The sequence below is a fragment of the Ornithorhynchus anatinus genome, chromosome X3 (assembly GCF_004115215.2).
Source record: "Ornithorhynchus anatinus isolate Pmale09 chromosome X3, mOrnAna1.pri.v4, whole genome shotgun sequence".
Classification (NCBI taxonomy): Eukaryota; Metazoa; Chordata; class Mammalia; order Monotremata; family Ornithorhynchidae; genus Ornithorhynchus; species Ornithorhynchus anatinus.
In genome coordinates this window covers 2556672-2574126 of record NC_041751.1, presented here as the reverse complement: position 1 = coordinate 2574126, position 17455 = coordinate 2556672, and the positions used below count along the sequence as shown (strand labels likewise).

The 17455-nt window shown below is 52.9% G+C and overlaps 2 protein-coding genes across 4 annotated transcripts in view; both read right to left on the bottom strand.

Annotated features, from left to right (window-relative positions):
* Window positions 1-10692, bottom strand: part of NKD2 (NKD inhibitor of WNT signaling pathway 2) — a 66419-nt gene extending 55727 nt beyond the window's left edge. For 2 of the 3 annotated variants that reach the window (XM_029053907.1, XM_029053908.1), the window contains exons 1-3: window positions 10558-10692; window positions 10251-10291; window positions 7848-7945 (exon numbers count right to left, since the gene is read on the bottom strand). In XM_029053907.1, coding sequence (XP_028909740.1) covers window positions 7848-7945; window positions 10251-10291; window positions 10558-10604 — 186 coding nt within the window. In that variant the 5' untranslated portion in view covers window positions 10605-10692. The remainder of the gene's footprint in view (window positions 1-7847; window positions 7946-10250; window positions 10292-10557) is intronic. The other variant, XM_029053909.2, reaches the window with a different exon arrangement.
* A 150-nt stretch (window positions 10693-10842) lies between these two features.
* Window positions 10843-11928, bottom strand: LOC114807552 (DBF4-type zinc finger-containing protein 2 homolog). Its single transcript, XM_029053602.1, has one exon. The coding sequence runs from the start codon at window positions 11926-11928 to the stop codon at window positions 10843-10845; it is 1086 nt and encodes a 361-aa protein (XP_028909435.1).
* Window positions 11929-17455: the final 5527 nt, after the last annotated feature.

Genomic DNA, 17455 nt, shown 5'->3' with positions numbered 1-17455 from the left:
ATTCAGAGTTGAACTCCAACTTGAAAGGGCTTTTACCATCTGTCCCCGGGGACTTCTTTACAACCTCCTAAAACAGACCGATGTGGCTGACAAGCGGGACCCGAACAACATGAATCTCATGTCGTCCGGCTGCTAAATCCTGGAACGAGAAAGCTCCTTGGGAGAATGTTGGAACTTCAGTTCAATGGCAAGAGAGCCAAGTGAGGATTTACAAACAAAACACTCCCCCCAGCCTCCAGCCCACCCTCCTCAATCACGGAAATTGAGAAGGCAACAGATTACAGCTGTTAAAAATTTACACACTAAACTCAACCTCTCCACATACACCCTTATCAGCCCCCTTTCTGGAAGACACCCAGCCAGTTCTTTTCCACGCGCTGTCGATCAATCGATCGTACTTTCTGGGTGCCTACTATGTGCCGAGCACTGTACGAAGTGCTCGGGAGAGTGCTATACAACAGGGATGGTAAGGCATGTTCCCTGCCCATAACAAGCTGACAGTCTAGAGGGGAGAACACACATTAAAATAAACTCAGGGATCTGTACATGAGGGTTGTGAGGCGGAGGGTAGGGTGAATAAGGGGTTGAAATCCGAATGCAAACTAACGTCGTAAAAATGGTCCTGAACTTTCAAGGACCGTTCAGAGAAAAATCTGCAAGGGGAGGGGTTACGGTGGGATTGAGTTCAATTGAGAAATGCCATCAAAATAAAAAGGAATGGCATGCGGTCTCTGAGAAACCCGGAGAAAGCAGGAAGCGTGGAAGAAATAAGTGGCCATCAGTTTTATTTCGAGGCAGAAAGGAGAACGATCAGTTGCCGGGGAGAAAGAAAACAGGGGAGTAAGAGAAGCTGGGAAACGAGTGTGAATCTGGGCAAGAAGGTCAAAAGGGTTTTCTAGAATCTGTCTCAAGAGGGAAACCCAGGTCTGCCCTGGAATAAGATTTCAGTAGGCGCGATGAACGTGGTGTCATTTTCCATTTGAAGATGCTCCTATGTTTAGAGACCCACCACCAAGGAACACTTTGATAGCAGTTAGTTGGAATTCGGGTAGGGAAATTGTTGCCCAACTCCACTGTACCATTCTCTCCCAGGTGCCTCGTACAGTGCTCGGCGCCCAGAAAGCGCTCAATAAATACCACCCCTGGATTGATTCCAGGGCTCTTCGATCACTTGTTCTACTGCCTGAAAATGACATCGTAGAGCCCCACGTGATGTTGTCTAAAACGCTCTGCAGAAGGAGAAAAGCCGACTTGATTTGGGATTGTTTGGGGAATAAATCCTTTGCGTTCCGTGCCTTCCCACAATGCCCAGAGGCTCTCCGGTGTGGTGGAGGCAGTGGGGGAGACGGCTCCACGATAGCTCGCGTCTATTAGAAACAACTGCCAGATCTCTATGGGCTCAGGAACAAACCACACACTAACCCTGGCCCAGAGCCACGACCGCATTTCGCTCTGGGCCGCTACAGAGTTCTGGATAAAATTTCTTTAAGAACTTCATAAGATTATATAAGACTTTTCCTTCTAAACCTAGCTGGGGGGGTTTTCTGAAGTCAATTCTCTCAAGCCATCATCAAACCCCATCTGGGAGAGGCTTCCTAAACCACCTGCAGGAATCTAGTGGGGAACTAGAATGGACCAGGGCCTCTTTAATCCTAGCGGAAGCCTGGATTCTATGGCCTCTGTCGGGGAGACTCACAACACGCTTCCGGATTGTTGCTCAAACTGTCAAATGACGAGAGATAAACTAGGCCCACCAGGTCCAAAATCCCCCCCGCCCTTGCAATGCAAATACAGAATTTCATCTTCCAAGCTTTTTTTTTTTTAATGGCATTTGTTGAGCGCTTACTACATGCACTGTACTAGATAATAATAATAATAGTAGTATTTGTTAAGCTCTTATTATGTGCCAAGTACTGTTCTAAGCTCTGGAGTAGATACAAGGTAATCAGGTTGTCCCACGTGGGGCTCACAGTCTTAATCCCCATTTTACAGATGAGGTGAATGAGGCACAAAGAACTTCAGTGACTTGCCCACAGTCACACAAGGCGATACAAGGCGAGTGGGTTGGACACAGTCCCTTGTCCCACAAGGGGCTCACAGTCTTAAATCCCCATTTTACAGATGAGGGACCTGAGTCACAGACACGTGAAATGACTTGGCCAAGATCACACAGCAGACAAGTGGCAGAGCCGGGAATAGAACCCAGGTACACCGACTCTTAAACCCCGGCTCATTCCACTAGGCCGTACTGCTTGGAGTTTAGAACACAGTAGTTTGGCTAGTGGAGAAGGCACATCCCTGCATCCCCAGGGAAAGCAAATTCAGGAAATTCAGGGGCAGGACAGGAAGTTAACAGAGAGAAGAAGATTAGACTTAAACTCGTAGTAGGCAGGGAATGAACGTGTCGGCCGACTGCTGTATTTTACTCTCCCTAATGCTGAGTACAGTGTTCTGCACATAGTAAGCATTCAATTAATTGCCATTAATGATGATGGGAGAAAAATCCTGGCTATAAAACACAAGGCGGCTCAGTCATCCCTTCCATCCCAGTTTCACACATGGAATCTACTCCACCGCTTACCTGGAACTAAATGACATTAAACAGCTAAAAAACCCACTGCTCTTTTAGAGTACCTAGGGCCACGTCTGGGCTTTCAAAGAAAAGTCCTCACGTACTTTGTGCAGCTGCTACAAAGATGTTAATGGGATTTAGCCTGGCCTCAAGCCATTTCTGTTTTATGGTCCAGCAATATATGGCTGTAGAAAAGGCTATTCCTTGGGCTCTGGGGTCTGGTGCCCCTTGAATGCCAATAGACAGGAAACACAAGCCTTGCACCTGGACTCTCTCTTATCTTTCAGCCTTTTCTGCACAGTCATTAGCCCCTTTAGGCACAAAAGGCAGGCCCCAGAGCCCTAGGCTACTTTTGGGTGGGAGGGATGGGTTTTCATGGCTAACCCACCTCCATCAAAAACAGTACAACTCGCACAAGGGCGGAGGGTCTTGGGGTCTGCAACATTACCTACATTTTTGTCTTAGTGTGGCACCTTCCATCCTGGGACCTCAATGCACAAACAGATGCATTCATCCTCAAGAGGTTCAGGGAGACAGCTAGATGCCAAATGGCAGTTCCTTTGGCCCAAGAGCAAGAACGGAGGTAGTTCTGTTCAGTGGAGGCAAAGGAAGATAATAGAATCCAAAATTCCCAGGGTTACATCTTCAGAGCCCCACTAAAACTGCATCTCTTCCAAGAGGCCTTCCCTAAGCCCTCATTTCCCCCTCTCTCTGCATCGTCTACTTGGAGCTGAACCCCTTAAACACCTGATAGTCACCCCACCATCAGCCCCACAGCACTTATGTACAGATCCTTAGCCTCTCCCATTTTCTCCATCTTTTTTAACGTCTGCCCCTCCCTAGACTGTAAACTCCTCGTGGACAAGGGCCATGTCTACCAACCCTCTTATACCGCATTCGCTCAAGAGCTTAGGGCTCTACACACAGTAAGTGCTTAATAAACGTCAATGATTGGTCGATCGTTCTCCTAGCCACACCATCCTCTTCAGGGAAATGGAGCCAAGTCTTGGTTCCAGCCAGAGGCCATCTGCCCAGGCTGACAATCAAAAGAATCCGGGCATGTCGGAGTCATCACGTGATCAAAAAATGTAGCGGGAGGAAGGCGAAACTTTGGGGTTGTGTGCAGAATTCATTTATCCACACTCTCTCTTGTCCCAGCACCACAGATAAGGGAGGCAGGGCTGGGAGCGGTTAAAGGATGCAGGATGTGAAGTACGGAAACCGGTGGCTAAAATCTCCTTCCGGCAACACCACAATCTGCAGCTTCTAAAATACTTATCCGCAAGACCCTTAAGCGCTGAGTACAGTGCGTGGTGCCCAGTAAGCGCTCAAGAAATACGACAGAATGAATTGAATGAAGAACCATCCCTCTACTGTGATTTGAGGAAGGTAAAGTTCACTGTTCTGTGAAGGAACCTCAAAAGGACGAGGACGCAAGGATGTCTTTTAAGGGTGGGTGGAGGAAATCATCCAAAAAATACCACTACCACCACCACCATCTACTCCAAAACCGTTCTTGGGACTCACCCTTCTGTGTCGACCTCGCATTTGGATTTGGACCCCTAATTCACCCACCTTCTGCTCGACAACACTTATGTATATGCCCATAATTTATTTTAATCACTAGATTGTGAACTTCTCGTGGGCAAGGAATGTGTCTATCGGCTCTGTTATATTATACTCAGTACAACTCTCTGCACGCAGTCAGAGCTCAAGACAAATTAATATGATTGATGATCCCGTTTGAAGCAGCTTGAAGCCCAGGCAGTAGCTTAAATGTTTTAAGAACCACGTTCATCTTTTTTTTAATGGTATTTGTTAAGCATTCTTTTTATGGCATTTGTTAAGTGCTTTACTGTGTGCCAGGAACTGTACTGAATTCTGGGGTAGATACGAGCTGATCGGGTTGGACACGGTCCATGTACCACACGGGGATCACAGTCTTCATCCCCTTTTTACAGATGAGGGAACTGAAGGACAGAGAAGTGAAGTGACTTGCCCAAGGCCACAGAGCGGGTAAGTGGCAAAGCCGGAATCAGAACCCAGGTCCCACGCCTGTGCTCTTTCCGCTAGGACAGGCTGCTTCTCTACCTTCACTGGGCTTAGTCGAACAGGTATCTAAGCATCAAGCCAATGGAGATTTTCACTTCTCCCCTGACCTGCCTCCACTTCGTAGCTCCAGCTGCCACAGAGTTAGTGATCAAACCTCCTGCCCGTTGAACTCGGAGCCCGCTGACAGTCTTTGAAGGCAGCCTTTGAAGCACATTTGGTGAAGCGGCGGGCAAATACGATGAAGCTACAGCTCAATTCAGTGGAAAGCCAGAGGCCACTTCATTGAAATCATTTAAGAGAATCCAACGGAGCATCAGGATTGCCTAAACCGGTCTTATTCCCTGCTTCTGGGATCCTCCTCTATCGTCGCCTTTGAAAACGCAGCATATTACTAGCACTTCTTTAAAGGGCCGGGGAATGCAATATTATTATTTATGGTATCTGGGTAAAAAATGGTCTGATTTTTTTTTTCCAATCACTCCTTTCAGCTCACCCCACCCAAAAAGGCCCAAGCAGCTGCGATATTTCAGGTGATATTTCTGCTGCTTCTTCCTCCCATCCTAGGAATAAGTCATCTGAGTTCTAATCCCAGGTCCGCCGTTTGTCTGCAAGTGGCGAGGCTGGGATTAGAACCCAGGACTCCTTTTCTTTTTTAGTGACACTTGCTTTTTGACTACTCGGTGCCAGGCACTGTATTAAACCCTGGGGTAGATGCAAGCTAAGCGGATTTGGATGCAGTCCATGTCCCACGTGGGGCTCACAGTCTTTATCCCCATTTTACAGACGAGGTAACTGAGGCCCAGAGACGTTAAGTGACTTACCTCACTTTAACCAAGGTCACGCAGCATATTAATGCCTATCGACCCCTCCAGATTGTAAGCCTGTTGTGGGCTGGAAATATGTCTATTATTATACTGTACTCTCCCAAGCATTTTGTACGCTGTTTTGCACACAGTAAGCACTAAATAAATTCAACTGAATGAATGAACCCCCTCTCCCTCAGTAAACACTCCCATAGCGTGGTGTTCAGTTTTCAAATGAGTGGTGCCATGCTAGTTTCTTCAGAATCAAGGGAGGGTTGCTCATGTTTGCTGGGAGCAAGAGGCAATACATAAAGCATGATGAAGCACTGATAAAATTCTTCAGGTGAGTTTTCATACCAGGTAAAATTACACACAACACCATTCCAAGTGACGCCATTCACTCTCAGCACTGAATTTAAAATCTCCAGTGACCTTTCCTTATGTGACCATTACTATAAATTTACAGTAAACAAGCAATTTAGTCCCTTCAATCAACAGACACAGCCCTCAACACCACAACTTTGTGACATTACAATAATTTCTAAGTACCTGTCTCAGGCTATTGCATCACCAATATTCGTCTCAGTGTCACCACCTACCCTAATCCAAAAAGCAGCTACAGGTAGTTCTCGAAAATGATTTTGAAAAAGAGTTAGGGCAAATGACCAATCATTTATTTCCCCTGCAGGACAGATGGCCTCAGTCTTGGGCGGTTTCTATCAATCGGGGGTATTTATTGAGCATTTACTGTGTGCAGAGCACTGCAGTAGACTCTTAGAAGATGATAACAATAGAGTTAGGAGGCATGACCCCGGCTCCCGAGGAGGTTACAATCCAGTTTAGACTTAAACCTCCTGAGAGACAGAGGGATGGCTAAAATGGTTACCTGTCACACGTCATCTACCTCAACACCGGTCCCAGCTCACGTCCTGCCTCTGCCCGGGAACTCCCCTCCACCTTCACATCCAACAAACCGTCACTCTCCCCACCTTCAAAGCCTTATTAAAAGCACGCCTCCTCCAAGCGGTCTTCCCCGACTAAGCCCCCGTTTTCCATTCTCCCAATCTCTCAACCCACCCCCAGCCCCACAGCACTTCTTAATTCATTTATTTATAGCTGCTCCTTCTCTAGGCTGTGAGCTTGTGTGGGCAGGGAACATGTCTACCAACTCTGTTTTACTACACTCTCCCAAGTGCTTAGTACAGTGCTCGGCACACAGTGAGCACTCAATGAATACGACTGATCGATAGAATCTTTATAAATTCAATCAAAAATGCACGTATCTTAATCACTTCTGATTCATTAGGAATGGGAATTCCCCTAAGACATACAACCATGAAAAGTCCATTACCAACTATTCTCTAGATCTTCAATTAAGGCACATTCTCTCGGCTAGCGAAGGAAATAGCGTTAACTGACCAGAAAAAGTCAGCCAAGTTCCAAGTTCAAATCCAAAGAAGAGGTTCCGTCTGCTCATCTGTGAAAAGCCTTTTCATTTCATAGTAGGATGCTCTCCCTGGGCCTGCGTCTGAGTATCCCATCAGCTTCTATAGGTAGGGAGGGATAAAGCCCTGCCTTCAGGCAGAATCTAATGGCTTTCAAGAGGAGGGTACCCTGGCCTATAAAAAAAACTCCAAAAACCCACTTTGGTCAAGAGTCTACCCCTTCATCACATCCATCCCTCATCAGCACACCTCAAAGAGAGAGGGGAGGAAAGACCCAAGTAGGAAGAAAAGCTCTTTCACGGAGCACCGGAACTGCGAACGGTGACCTCTTCCGAAAGGAGGCAGAGTCTCCTAATCAAAAACTCGATCCGATCCCGATGTCTCCCAGGTCGGGGACTTGGAGCGCCTGCCTGTTGGAGAGTCCACTAAACCGGGGGCATGCGACGAGCGGACCCTCTAAGCCAGCAGCGGAGGCGAAGGATTTTTTTGGGCAAGGTTCACTGGATCGGCGAAGGTCGCAGCGAGCAAGGGATCTTGCGAAAAGGGGCGGTTTTCTCCAACTGGGCCAACAGCTGAAGTTTCTTAAAGATTCAAACAAGCCCTTCCATCCGTCCACCCAGAAACCCAGAAGCACGGCACTGCTCAGAACCAGAGCTTTGAACCTCTCCTCAAATTTATCGGGCTTTAATCTGGACAGTCATCACGTGGGGGTGGGCTGTGGGACGGCAGCTCTGAAGACAGACAGAGCTGGGCTTTCCTGAAGAAGCGACCGCCGACCGCCAAGGGTTGAACAGCCCTGGTTCTTCACCCTCCAAGCCTGCCCTGAGGCCAGGGACGGCTCTTGAAAATCACCCTGCCTCGCCAAGTGTCCCCCCCGCATCATCCAGCGCTTAGTACAGTGCCTGGCACACAGTAAGCACTTACCAAATGCCATAACTTGGTATCTGGGGAGGGGGAGAGAGGGGTCTCTCTTACCTGCCTGTCCTTGGCTTTATGCTCCAGGCCGCTGAATCTGTCTCCCTCTTCCAAGCCTTTCCGGCTGCTGCTGTAGGAGTTGGCCACGAAGCTGTCCCCTACGGCACCGAGGCGGTCCGCCCCCACGGCCGCAGACCCCGAAGGAAAAGGAAGGAGAGGAGGACGTGAGACCGTTTCTCCCGGGCTCGGCTCTCCGTCTCAGGCCCGGGCTCACCGGAGGCAGCTGCGGACCCCGGGCTCTGGGCCTGAGCGAGGGGCAGGGGGCGGGAGGAGACAGTGGGGAGGACACCTGATCTCCGAGGGTCTGGGAGGGGAGTTGGGCTGGTCTCCCACAGCCTGCATTCCCAACTGAGCCCCTTCCCCCCCCCCGACACCTTCCCCAACACTAATATTGTCATAAGAGGCTTCGAGTTCTCTCCGGTCACGGCCGGCTGAAGGAGGGACGAGACCGCAAGGAGCTCGGAGTCCGGTGGGCAGGGGAGGCCCGTGCTCGGAGAGGGAGAGGACTCTCCCTGCCCATTCTCTGGGGCACCGTGGCGGAGCTGATGGGGATGGGGCGTGGGGCTGGGGGTTCGGATTTAGCGAGGGGCTCGGATGGGGCTCGGCTAGGGCATGGGATTGGGGTAGGGGCTCAGATAATAAAAATAATAACAACGATGGCATTTGTTAAGCGCTTACTGTGTGCCAAGCACTGTTCTAAGCAGTTGATAAAGGTTGGGATTGGAGTGAGGGCTAGGATAAAGCGTGGGATTGGGGTAGGGGCTCGGATAAAGCAAGGGATTGGAGTAGGGACTCGGATAAAGCGTGGGATTGGAGTAGGGGCTAAAATAAAGTGTGGGATTGGGGTACAGGCTAGGATAGAGCGTGGGATTGGGGTAGGGACTTGGATAAAGCGAGAGATTGGAGTAGGGGTTTAGATAAAGCGAGGGATTGGAGTAGGGGCTAGGATAGAGTTTGGGATTGGAGTAGGGGCTCAGATAAAGTGTGGGATTGGAGTAGGGGCTAGGTGAAAATTTGGGATTGGATCGGGGCTCGGATGAGGTTTAGGGACTCGGATAAAGCACGGAATTGTGGCAGGGGCTCGGATAAAGCCAGAGATTGGGGAAATATGATTGACTGCCTCTAGACTGTAAACTCAGCACAGGTGGAGAATGCATCCATTGATCGTTGTACTGTCCTCTCCCAAGTGCTCAGCACAGTGCTCTGCACACAGTCAGCGCTCAATAAATACGACTGACTCAATAAAATGGGGGGGGGGGGGGGGCCGAGCGGTCCTCAGCATCCTGCAGCATCCCTCTGGCCTGTCGGCTCAGCGTGGGCGGGGATTGCCTCTACCGCTGTATTGTCCTTGCCCAAGTGCTCAGCACAGTGCTCTGCACACACTGATCTCTTACAGTGAGATGTAAATGCTGTAGCTCAGTGGGGGCAGGGATCGTCTCTCCTTACGGCTGCATTGTCCTCTCCCCAGCGCTCAGCACAGTGCTCTGCACCCAGTAAGTAAATGTATGGACTGTAGCTCAATGTGGGCAGGGACTGTCTCTCCTTATGGCTGCTTTGTTCTCTCCCAAGCGCTCATCACAGTGCTCTGCACACACTGAGTAGACCTAAGGACCGTAGCTCAGTGTGGGCCGGGATCGTCTCTCCTTATGGCTGCACTGTCCTCTCCCCAGCGCTCAGCACAGTGCTCTGCACCTAGTAAGTAAATATAAGGGCTGTAGCTCAGTGTGGGCAGGGATCGTCTCTCCTTATGGCTGCAACGTCCTCTCCCCAGCACTCAGCACAGTGCTCCGCACACAGTAAGCAGTCATAAGGACTGTAGCTCACCGTGTACGAGGATCGTCTCTCCTTATTGCTGCAACGTCCTCTCCCCAGCGCTCAGCACAGTGCTCTGCACCCAGTAAGTAAATGTAAGGACCGTAGCTCGGTGTGGGCAGCGCTCAGCACGGTGTCCTGTACACACTGAGTAGCCGTAAGGACCGTAGCTCAGTGTGGACGGGGATCGTCTCTCCTTATGACTGCCTCGCATGGCTCAAAGAGCACGGGCTTTGGAGTCGGAGGTCATGAGTTCGAATCCCGGCTCTGCCATCTGTCTGCTGTGTGACCTTGGGCAAGTCACTTCACTTCTCTGGGCCTCTAGCGACCTCATCCGTAAAATGGGGATGAAGACCGTGAGCCCCACCGTGGGACCACCTGATCTCCCCCCTCCCCCCGGGTCTCCCCCAGCGCTTAGAACGGTGCTCGGCACATAGTAGGCGCTTAATACCCACATTAATTATTTCCACTTCCCGTTTCTGATGCTGTGAATTCCCTATGCGTCCCCCTCCGCGGCGCTCAGCGCAGCGCTCCGCACAGAGTGAGCTCCCCCTCCACCCGCCTGGAAGGGAGGAGGACCATCGGTCTCACCTTCGGGATTCTCTCTCCTCCTGATGGCCGCCGCTGCTGTCCTCGAAGGACCAGGACCGGAAAGGGACACAAGCAGACAATCATCATCATCATCACCGTATCCGGGCGCTAAACGCTGTGCTAAGCGTCGTCCTAACCGGGGACGGGGGAGGGGAGAGGCGGAGGATCCGTCCCCCTGCTACAGATCGAGGTCCGGGGAAGCCACCTGGCCGGGGGTCACCCGGCCGGACGAGGGGCGGTGTCGGGATTCGAACCCGGGTCCTCCCCCTCCCCTCCCTCCCCACCCCCGCCGGGCGGCGGCTCTTACCGGGCTTGGACTGGAGTTTCCCCATGGCCGCGGTCCCGTTGGGTCATTCGGGGCGGATTTGTAATCCAAGAGGGGGAGGGAGGCCCGGAGCGGAGCGGAGCGCGCAGGGGGTCGTCGCAGCCCCCCGGCCAGGGAGCTCTCGGCGCGCGCGCCCGACGCACGGGGGTTTAAACGCCGACGGGGGCGAGCCCGGCCCCGCCCGGGACACGCCCCCCTCCCGGGACACGCCCCCCGCAGCTGGGGCCGGACCCCTTGCAGCCCGGGACGTGGGTCCCGCGGCTCGGGTCACACCTCTTGCGGCCCGGGACACGGGCCCCGCAGCTCGGGACAGGCCTCTTGCGGCCCGGGACACGGGCCCCGCAGCTCGGGACAGGCCTCTTGCGGCTCGGGACACGGGCCCCGCAACTCGGGACACGCCTCTTGCGGCCCGGGACACGGGCCCCGCAGCTCGGGACAGGCTTCTTGCGGCTCGGGACACGGGCCCCGCAACTCGGGACAGGCCCCTTGCGGCCCGGGACACGTGCCCCGCAACTCGGGACAGGCCTCTTGCAGCCCGGGACACGTGCCCCGCAGCTCGGGACAGGCTTCTTGCGGCTCGGGACACGGGCCCCGCAACTCGGGACAGGCCCCTTGCGGCCCGGGACACGGGCCCCGCAACTCGGGACAGGCCTCTTGCGGCCCGGGACACGTGCCCCGCAACTCGGGACAGGCTTCTTGCAGCTCGGGACACGGGCCCCGCAACTCAGGACAGGGCCCTTGCAGCCCGGGACACGTGCCCCGCAACTCGGGACAGGCCTCTTGCAGCCCGGGACACGTGCCCCGCAGCTCGGGACAGGCTTCTTGCAGCTCGGGACACGGGCCCCGCAACTCGGGACACACCTCTTGCGGCCCGGGACACGGGCCCCGCAGCTGGGGACAGGCCCCTTGCAGCCCAGGACACGGGCCCTGCAGCTCGGGACAGGCTTCTTGCAGCTCGGGACACGGGCCCCGCAACTCAGGACAGGGCCCTTGCAGCCCGGGACACGTGCCCCGCAACTCGGGACAGGCCTCTTGCAGCCCGGGACACGTGCCCCGCAGCTCGGGACAGGCTTCTTGCAGCTCGGGACACGGGCCCCGCAACTCGGGACGCACCTCTTGCGGCCCGGGACACGGGTCCCGCAGCTGGGGACAGGCCCCCTGCAGCCCGGGACACGTGCCCCGCAACTCGGGACGCACCTCTTGCGGCCCGGGACACGGGCCCCGCAGCTCGGGACAGGGCCCCTGCAGCCCGGGACACGGGCCCCGCAACTCGGGACAGGCTTCTTGCGGCCCGGGACACGGGCCCCGCAGCTCCGGATAGGCCCCCGGCAGCCCAGGACACGTGCCCTGCATTTGAGGACCAGCCCCTTGCAGTCCGGGACACGTGCCCCGCAGCTCCGGACAGGTCCCTTGCAGCCCAGGACGTGTGCCCTGCAGTTGAGGACAGCCCTTTACAGCCCGGGACACGTGCTCTGCGGCTCGGGACACTCCCCTTGCACCCCAGGACACGTGTCCCGCAGCTCGAGACACACCCCTTGCAGCACAGGACATGTGTCCCGCGGCTCAGGACACTCCCCGGTCAGACCGGACGACGCCCACCTCATCCATTTCTTCTAGACTGTGAGCCCGTTGTTGGGTAGGGTTGGTCTCTATCTGCCGCCGAATTGTGCTTTCCCAGCGCTTAGTACAGTGCTCTGCACACGGTGAGCGCTCAGAAAATACGACTGAATGAATGAATGACAGCGCCTCAAATGACCCAATCAAAAAAAAAGCCAGGAGATTAGCATCAGCCTCCACAACCGCATTTATCGACTGCCAGATTCGGATTCCTCCAGATTTAAGTCGTTCGTGCTCTTAGGGATATTCAAGGAAGCAGCACGGCCCAGCGGATAGAGCACTAGGCCTGGGAGTCGGAAGGACCTGGGTTCTAATTCCGACTCTGTGACTTGGCTGCTCTGTGACCGTGGGCACGTCGCTTCGCTTTTCTGGGCCTCAGTCTCCTCATCCGTAAAACAGGGATTAAGACCGGGAGCCCTATGTGGCACAGGGACTGTGTCCGACCCCAATATCTTGTATCTACCCCAGCGCTTGGGACATTGCCTGGCACATAGTAAGCACTTAACAAATACCAGTTATGATTATTATATTCACGCCCAAAGAGCACAGTGTAAAAGATACACTCCTCATCTTCACAGATATTCAGTTTCATTTACTGATCCTTTGTTTTAGGGAAGGAAATGATTCCTGCAGGGAGGTGGCAAAGAGTGGGGGAAATATTTGAGGGCTTACTCTGTGCAGAACACTGTATTAAGCGCTTAGGAGAATACAACAGAATTATTGGACATGTTCCCTGCCCGTAATGACCTCACGGTCTAGCGGGTGAGCTTCCAATCTACCGGATGTTTACAGTCTAGTGAAATATCATCTAGATGATTTATAAGAAAATCACTGATACAGCGTCTACTCAACAGTATCGTATCGACTTACCTCTACAAAGTACATAAATAATCATAATGATGATATCTGTCAGGAGCTTACTATGTGCCAAGCACTTTTCTAAGGACTGGGGTAGATACAAGGTAATCAGGTTGTCCCACGTGGGGCTCACAGGCTTCATCCCCATTTTACAGATGAGGTCACTGAGGCCCAGAGAAGTTAAGTGACTTGGCCAAAGTCACACAGCTGATAAGTGGCAGAGCCAGGATTAGAACTCACAACCTCTGACTCCCAAGCCCGTGCTCCTGCCGCTAAACCGAGCTGCATATATCCTCAGAAATACGTCCTAGAGTATAGATTTTAAGCTTGTGGACCGATCTGATTGTCCCGTTTGGAAGTATATGAAGCGGTTTCAACATTGAGGAATAGGGAGAAGGGAGAGTCTGTGAGAAGGAGTTAATATAGATAGTAATAATGTTGGCCGATCATTCTCGGTCTCCTACGCTGGAGCCTCCTCCCCCTCCCATCCTTTAACTGTTGGAGTTCCTCAAGGGTCAGTTCTCGGCCCTCTTCTGTTCTCCATTTACACTCGCTCCCTCGGTGAACTCATCCGCTCTCACGGCTTTGACTACCATCTCTACGCAGATGACACGCAGATCTACATCTCCGCCCCTGTCCTCTCCCCCTCCCTTCGGGCTCGCATCTCCTCCCGCCTCCGGGACGTCTCCGCCTGGATGTCGGCCCGCCACCTAAAACTCAACATGAGCGAGACTGAGCTCCTCATCTTCCCTCCCGAGCCCGGTCCGCTCCCAGACTTCTCCGTCACCGTGGATGGCACGACCATCCTTCCCGTCCCGCAGGCCCGCGATCTCGGTGTCATCCTCGACTCGTCCCTCTCGTTCACCCCACGCATCCTATCCGTTACCGAGACCTGCCGGTTTCACCTCTACAATATCGCCAAGATCCGCCCTTTCCTCTCCACCCAGACGGCTACCTTACTATTGCGGGTTCTCGTTATATCCCGGCTAGACTACCGTGTCAGCCTTCTCTCTGACCTCCCTTCCTCCTCTCTCGCCCCGCTCCGGTCTATTCTTCACTCCGCTGCCCGGCTCATCTTCCCGCAGAAACGATCTGGGCGTGTCACTCCCCTTCTTAAACAACTCCAGTGGTTGCCTATCGACCTCCGCTCCAAACAAAAACTCCTCACTCTAGGCTTCGAGGCTCTCCGTCACCTCGCCCCTTCCTACCTCTCCTCCCTTCTCTCTTTCTACCGCCCACCCCGCACGCTCCGCTCCTCCGCCGCCCACCTCCTCGCCGTCCCTCGGTCTCGTACATCCCGCCGTCGACCCCCGGGTCACGTCCTCCCGCGGTCCCGGAACGCCCTCCCTCCTCACCTCCGCCAAACCGATTCTCTTTCCCTCTTCAAAACCTTACTTAAAAATCACCTCCTCCAAGAGGCCTTCCCAGACTGAGCTCCTCTTCCCCCTCTACTCCCTCTGCCATCCCCCCTTTACCTCTCCGCAGCTAAAGCCTCATTTTCCCCTTTTCCCTCTGCTCCTCCACCTCTCCCTTCCCATCCCCACGGCACCGTACCCGTCCGCTCGACTGTATATATTTTCGTTACCCTATTTATTTTGTTAATGAATTGTACATCGCCTCGATTCTATTTATTTGCCATCGGTTTTTACGAGATGTTCTTCCTCTTGACGCTGTTTAGTGCCATTGTTCTCGTCTGTCCGTCTCCCCCGATTAGACCGTAAGCCCGTCAAACGGCAGGGACTGTCTCTATCTGTTGCCGACTTGTTCATTCCAAGCGCTTAGTACAGTGCTCTGCACATAGTAAGCGCTCAATAAATACTATTGAATGAATGAATGAATGGTATTTGTTAAGCGCTTACTATGTGCGGAGCACTGTTCTAAGTGCTGGGGGAGATACAGGGTCATCGGGTTGTCTCAGGTGAGGCTCACAGTCTTAATCCCCATTTTACAGATGAGGTAACTGAGGCACAGAGAAGTTAAATGACTTGCCCACGGTCACACAGCTGACAAGTGGCAGAGCCTGGATTCAAACCCATGACCTCTGACTCCCAAGCCCGGGCTCTTTCCACTGAGCCACGCTGCTTCACTTCTCTGGGCCTCAGTTACATCACCTGTAAATTGGAGATGAAGACTGTGAGCCCCATGTAGGACAGGGACTGTGTCCAACCTGATCAATTTATAACTAACTCAGCGCTTAATACAGTGCCTTGCCCATAGTAAGTGCTTACCAGGTACCATAATTATCACAAGCACTTCGTACAGTGCTCTGCATTCATTCAATTCAATAGTATTGCTTGAGCGCTTACTATGTGCAGAGCACCGTACTAAGTGCTTGGAATCACACAGTAAGCGTTCAATCAAAACTGAATGAATTATTATTATTCTCTGCGGAATGAGGATTCGATTCCTGTTCTCCTTCCTTCTTGGAGCGTGAGCCCTATGTGAGACGGAGACTCTGATGGATTTGTTTATCTTGATTGTCTGCTCCAATGCTTAGCGTAGAGCTAGGCATATAATAAACACAGAAAAGCAGTGCGGCTTGCTGGTAAAAACACGGGCCTGGGAGTCGGAGGACCTGGGTTCTAACCCCATCCCTGCCTGCTGAGTGACCTCGGGCAAGTCCTTTCATTTTTCTGTGGCCCAGTCACCTCATCCATAAAACGGGAATGAAGAATGTGAGCCCCATGTGGGACACGGACTCTGCCCAACCTGATGAGCTTGCGTCCACCCCAGCAAGCGCTGAACAATTACCATTTAAAAAAAAAACCCCACAAGATGAATGTTTCCTACCCTGAGGGAAGTTAATGCAAGTTAATGGGGGAAGACAAACATTCTCTAGACTATAAACTAATTCTGAGCAGGGAACGCGTCTATCAGCTCTTATTATACTGCACTCACAAGGGCTTAATACAGTGTTCTTCATGAAATAAGTGCTCATTAAATACGATTAATCGATTGATGGAGTCGTTTGAGTGTGCCTTCTTCCTTCTCTCCTTGTCCACAACTTGGAGGCCGGCCGGGGTTGACGAGCGACACTTTCTTTGTTTGAGACCGTGTCTAATTCCCACTCGCGTATCCTCTCCCCGGGCTTAGAGCAGTGTTCTGCACACAGTAAGCCCTTAATAAATAAATACTGTTATTCCCACTACGGCTTCCACACCTTGTACATTTCTTTCCGGATGGGTTTTTCATCCATTCATTCAATCGTATTTATCGAGCGCTTTGTGCAGAGCATTGTAATAAGCGCTTGGGAAGGTTTAATACAACAATAAACAGTCACATTCCCTTCCACGACGAATTTAGGGTCTGGAGGAGGGGAGACAGACATCATTACAAATCGATAAAATGAGAGATAGGGACATAAGTGGCGTGGGGCTGGGAGGGGGGAGGAGCAAAGGGAGCGAGTCAGGGGGAGGCGGAAGGGAGTGGGAGAGGAGGAAAAGTGGGGCTTAGTCTGGGAAGGCTTCTTGGAGGAGGTGGGCCTTCAATAAGGCTTTGAAAGCAGGGAGAGTCATTTTCTGTCGGATCTGAGGAGGGAGGGTGTTCCAGGCCAGAGGGGGGGACATGGGCTAGGAGTTGGCAGTGAGACAGGCGAGATCGAGGCCCAGTGAGGTTAGCATTAAAGAAGCCAAGCCTGTGGACCGGGTTGTAGGAGGGGTAAGGCGATGGCGTGTTTTAAAGCCAAAGACCAGGAGTTTTTGCTTGATACGGAGGCAGATAGGCAACCGCTGGAGTTTTTTGAGGAGAGGGGGTGACGCGTCCAGAACGTTCCTGTAGAAAAACGATCCGGGCAGCGGAGTGAAGCACGGACTGGAGTGGGGAGAGACGGGAGTCCGGGAGGTCAGCGAGGACGCCGAGGCAGTCAACCAGGCGGGATGAGATGAGCGGCTGTATTAACACGGCCGCAGTTGGGATGGAGAGGAAAGGGTGGATTGTAGCTATGCTGGGAAGGTGGGACTGGGAGGATCGGGTGATGGACTGGATGGCGGAGAGGAGTCGAGGCGTCTCTGCTGTCGGCCTGCAGGGTGGTGGATGGCCGGGGCCCGGTGGGGTGGGGGTTTGTCTTGGAGAGTTGGGGGGCTTTGGGTTCTGATCTTTTCCCTCTGCCTGCACGGACCAGTAGAGGTCACCCAACACCCCACTAAGGAAGCAGCGGGAACCAGCGAAGGGATGCTTAAAGGGTTGGCTTTTCAAGATTCATTCAATCGTCCTTATTGAGCGCTTACTCTGTGCAGAGCGCTGGACTAAGCTCTTGGAACAGGCAATCCGACAACAGAGTCCATCCCTACCCACTGACGGGCTCACGGTCTGAACGGGGGAGACGGACCGCAAAGCCAAAGAGAGCAAAACGAAAGCAAGACCCCATCGTCGAGATGAACAGAAGGAAGGGGATGTACACCTCATT

What these genes read in the sequence shown, in the direction of transcription:
- LOC114807552 (XM_029053602.1), bottom strand. Translation starts at nt 11,928, where the DNA reads ATGCAGGGCACGTGTCCTGGGCTGCCGGGGGCCTATCCGGAGCTGCGG.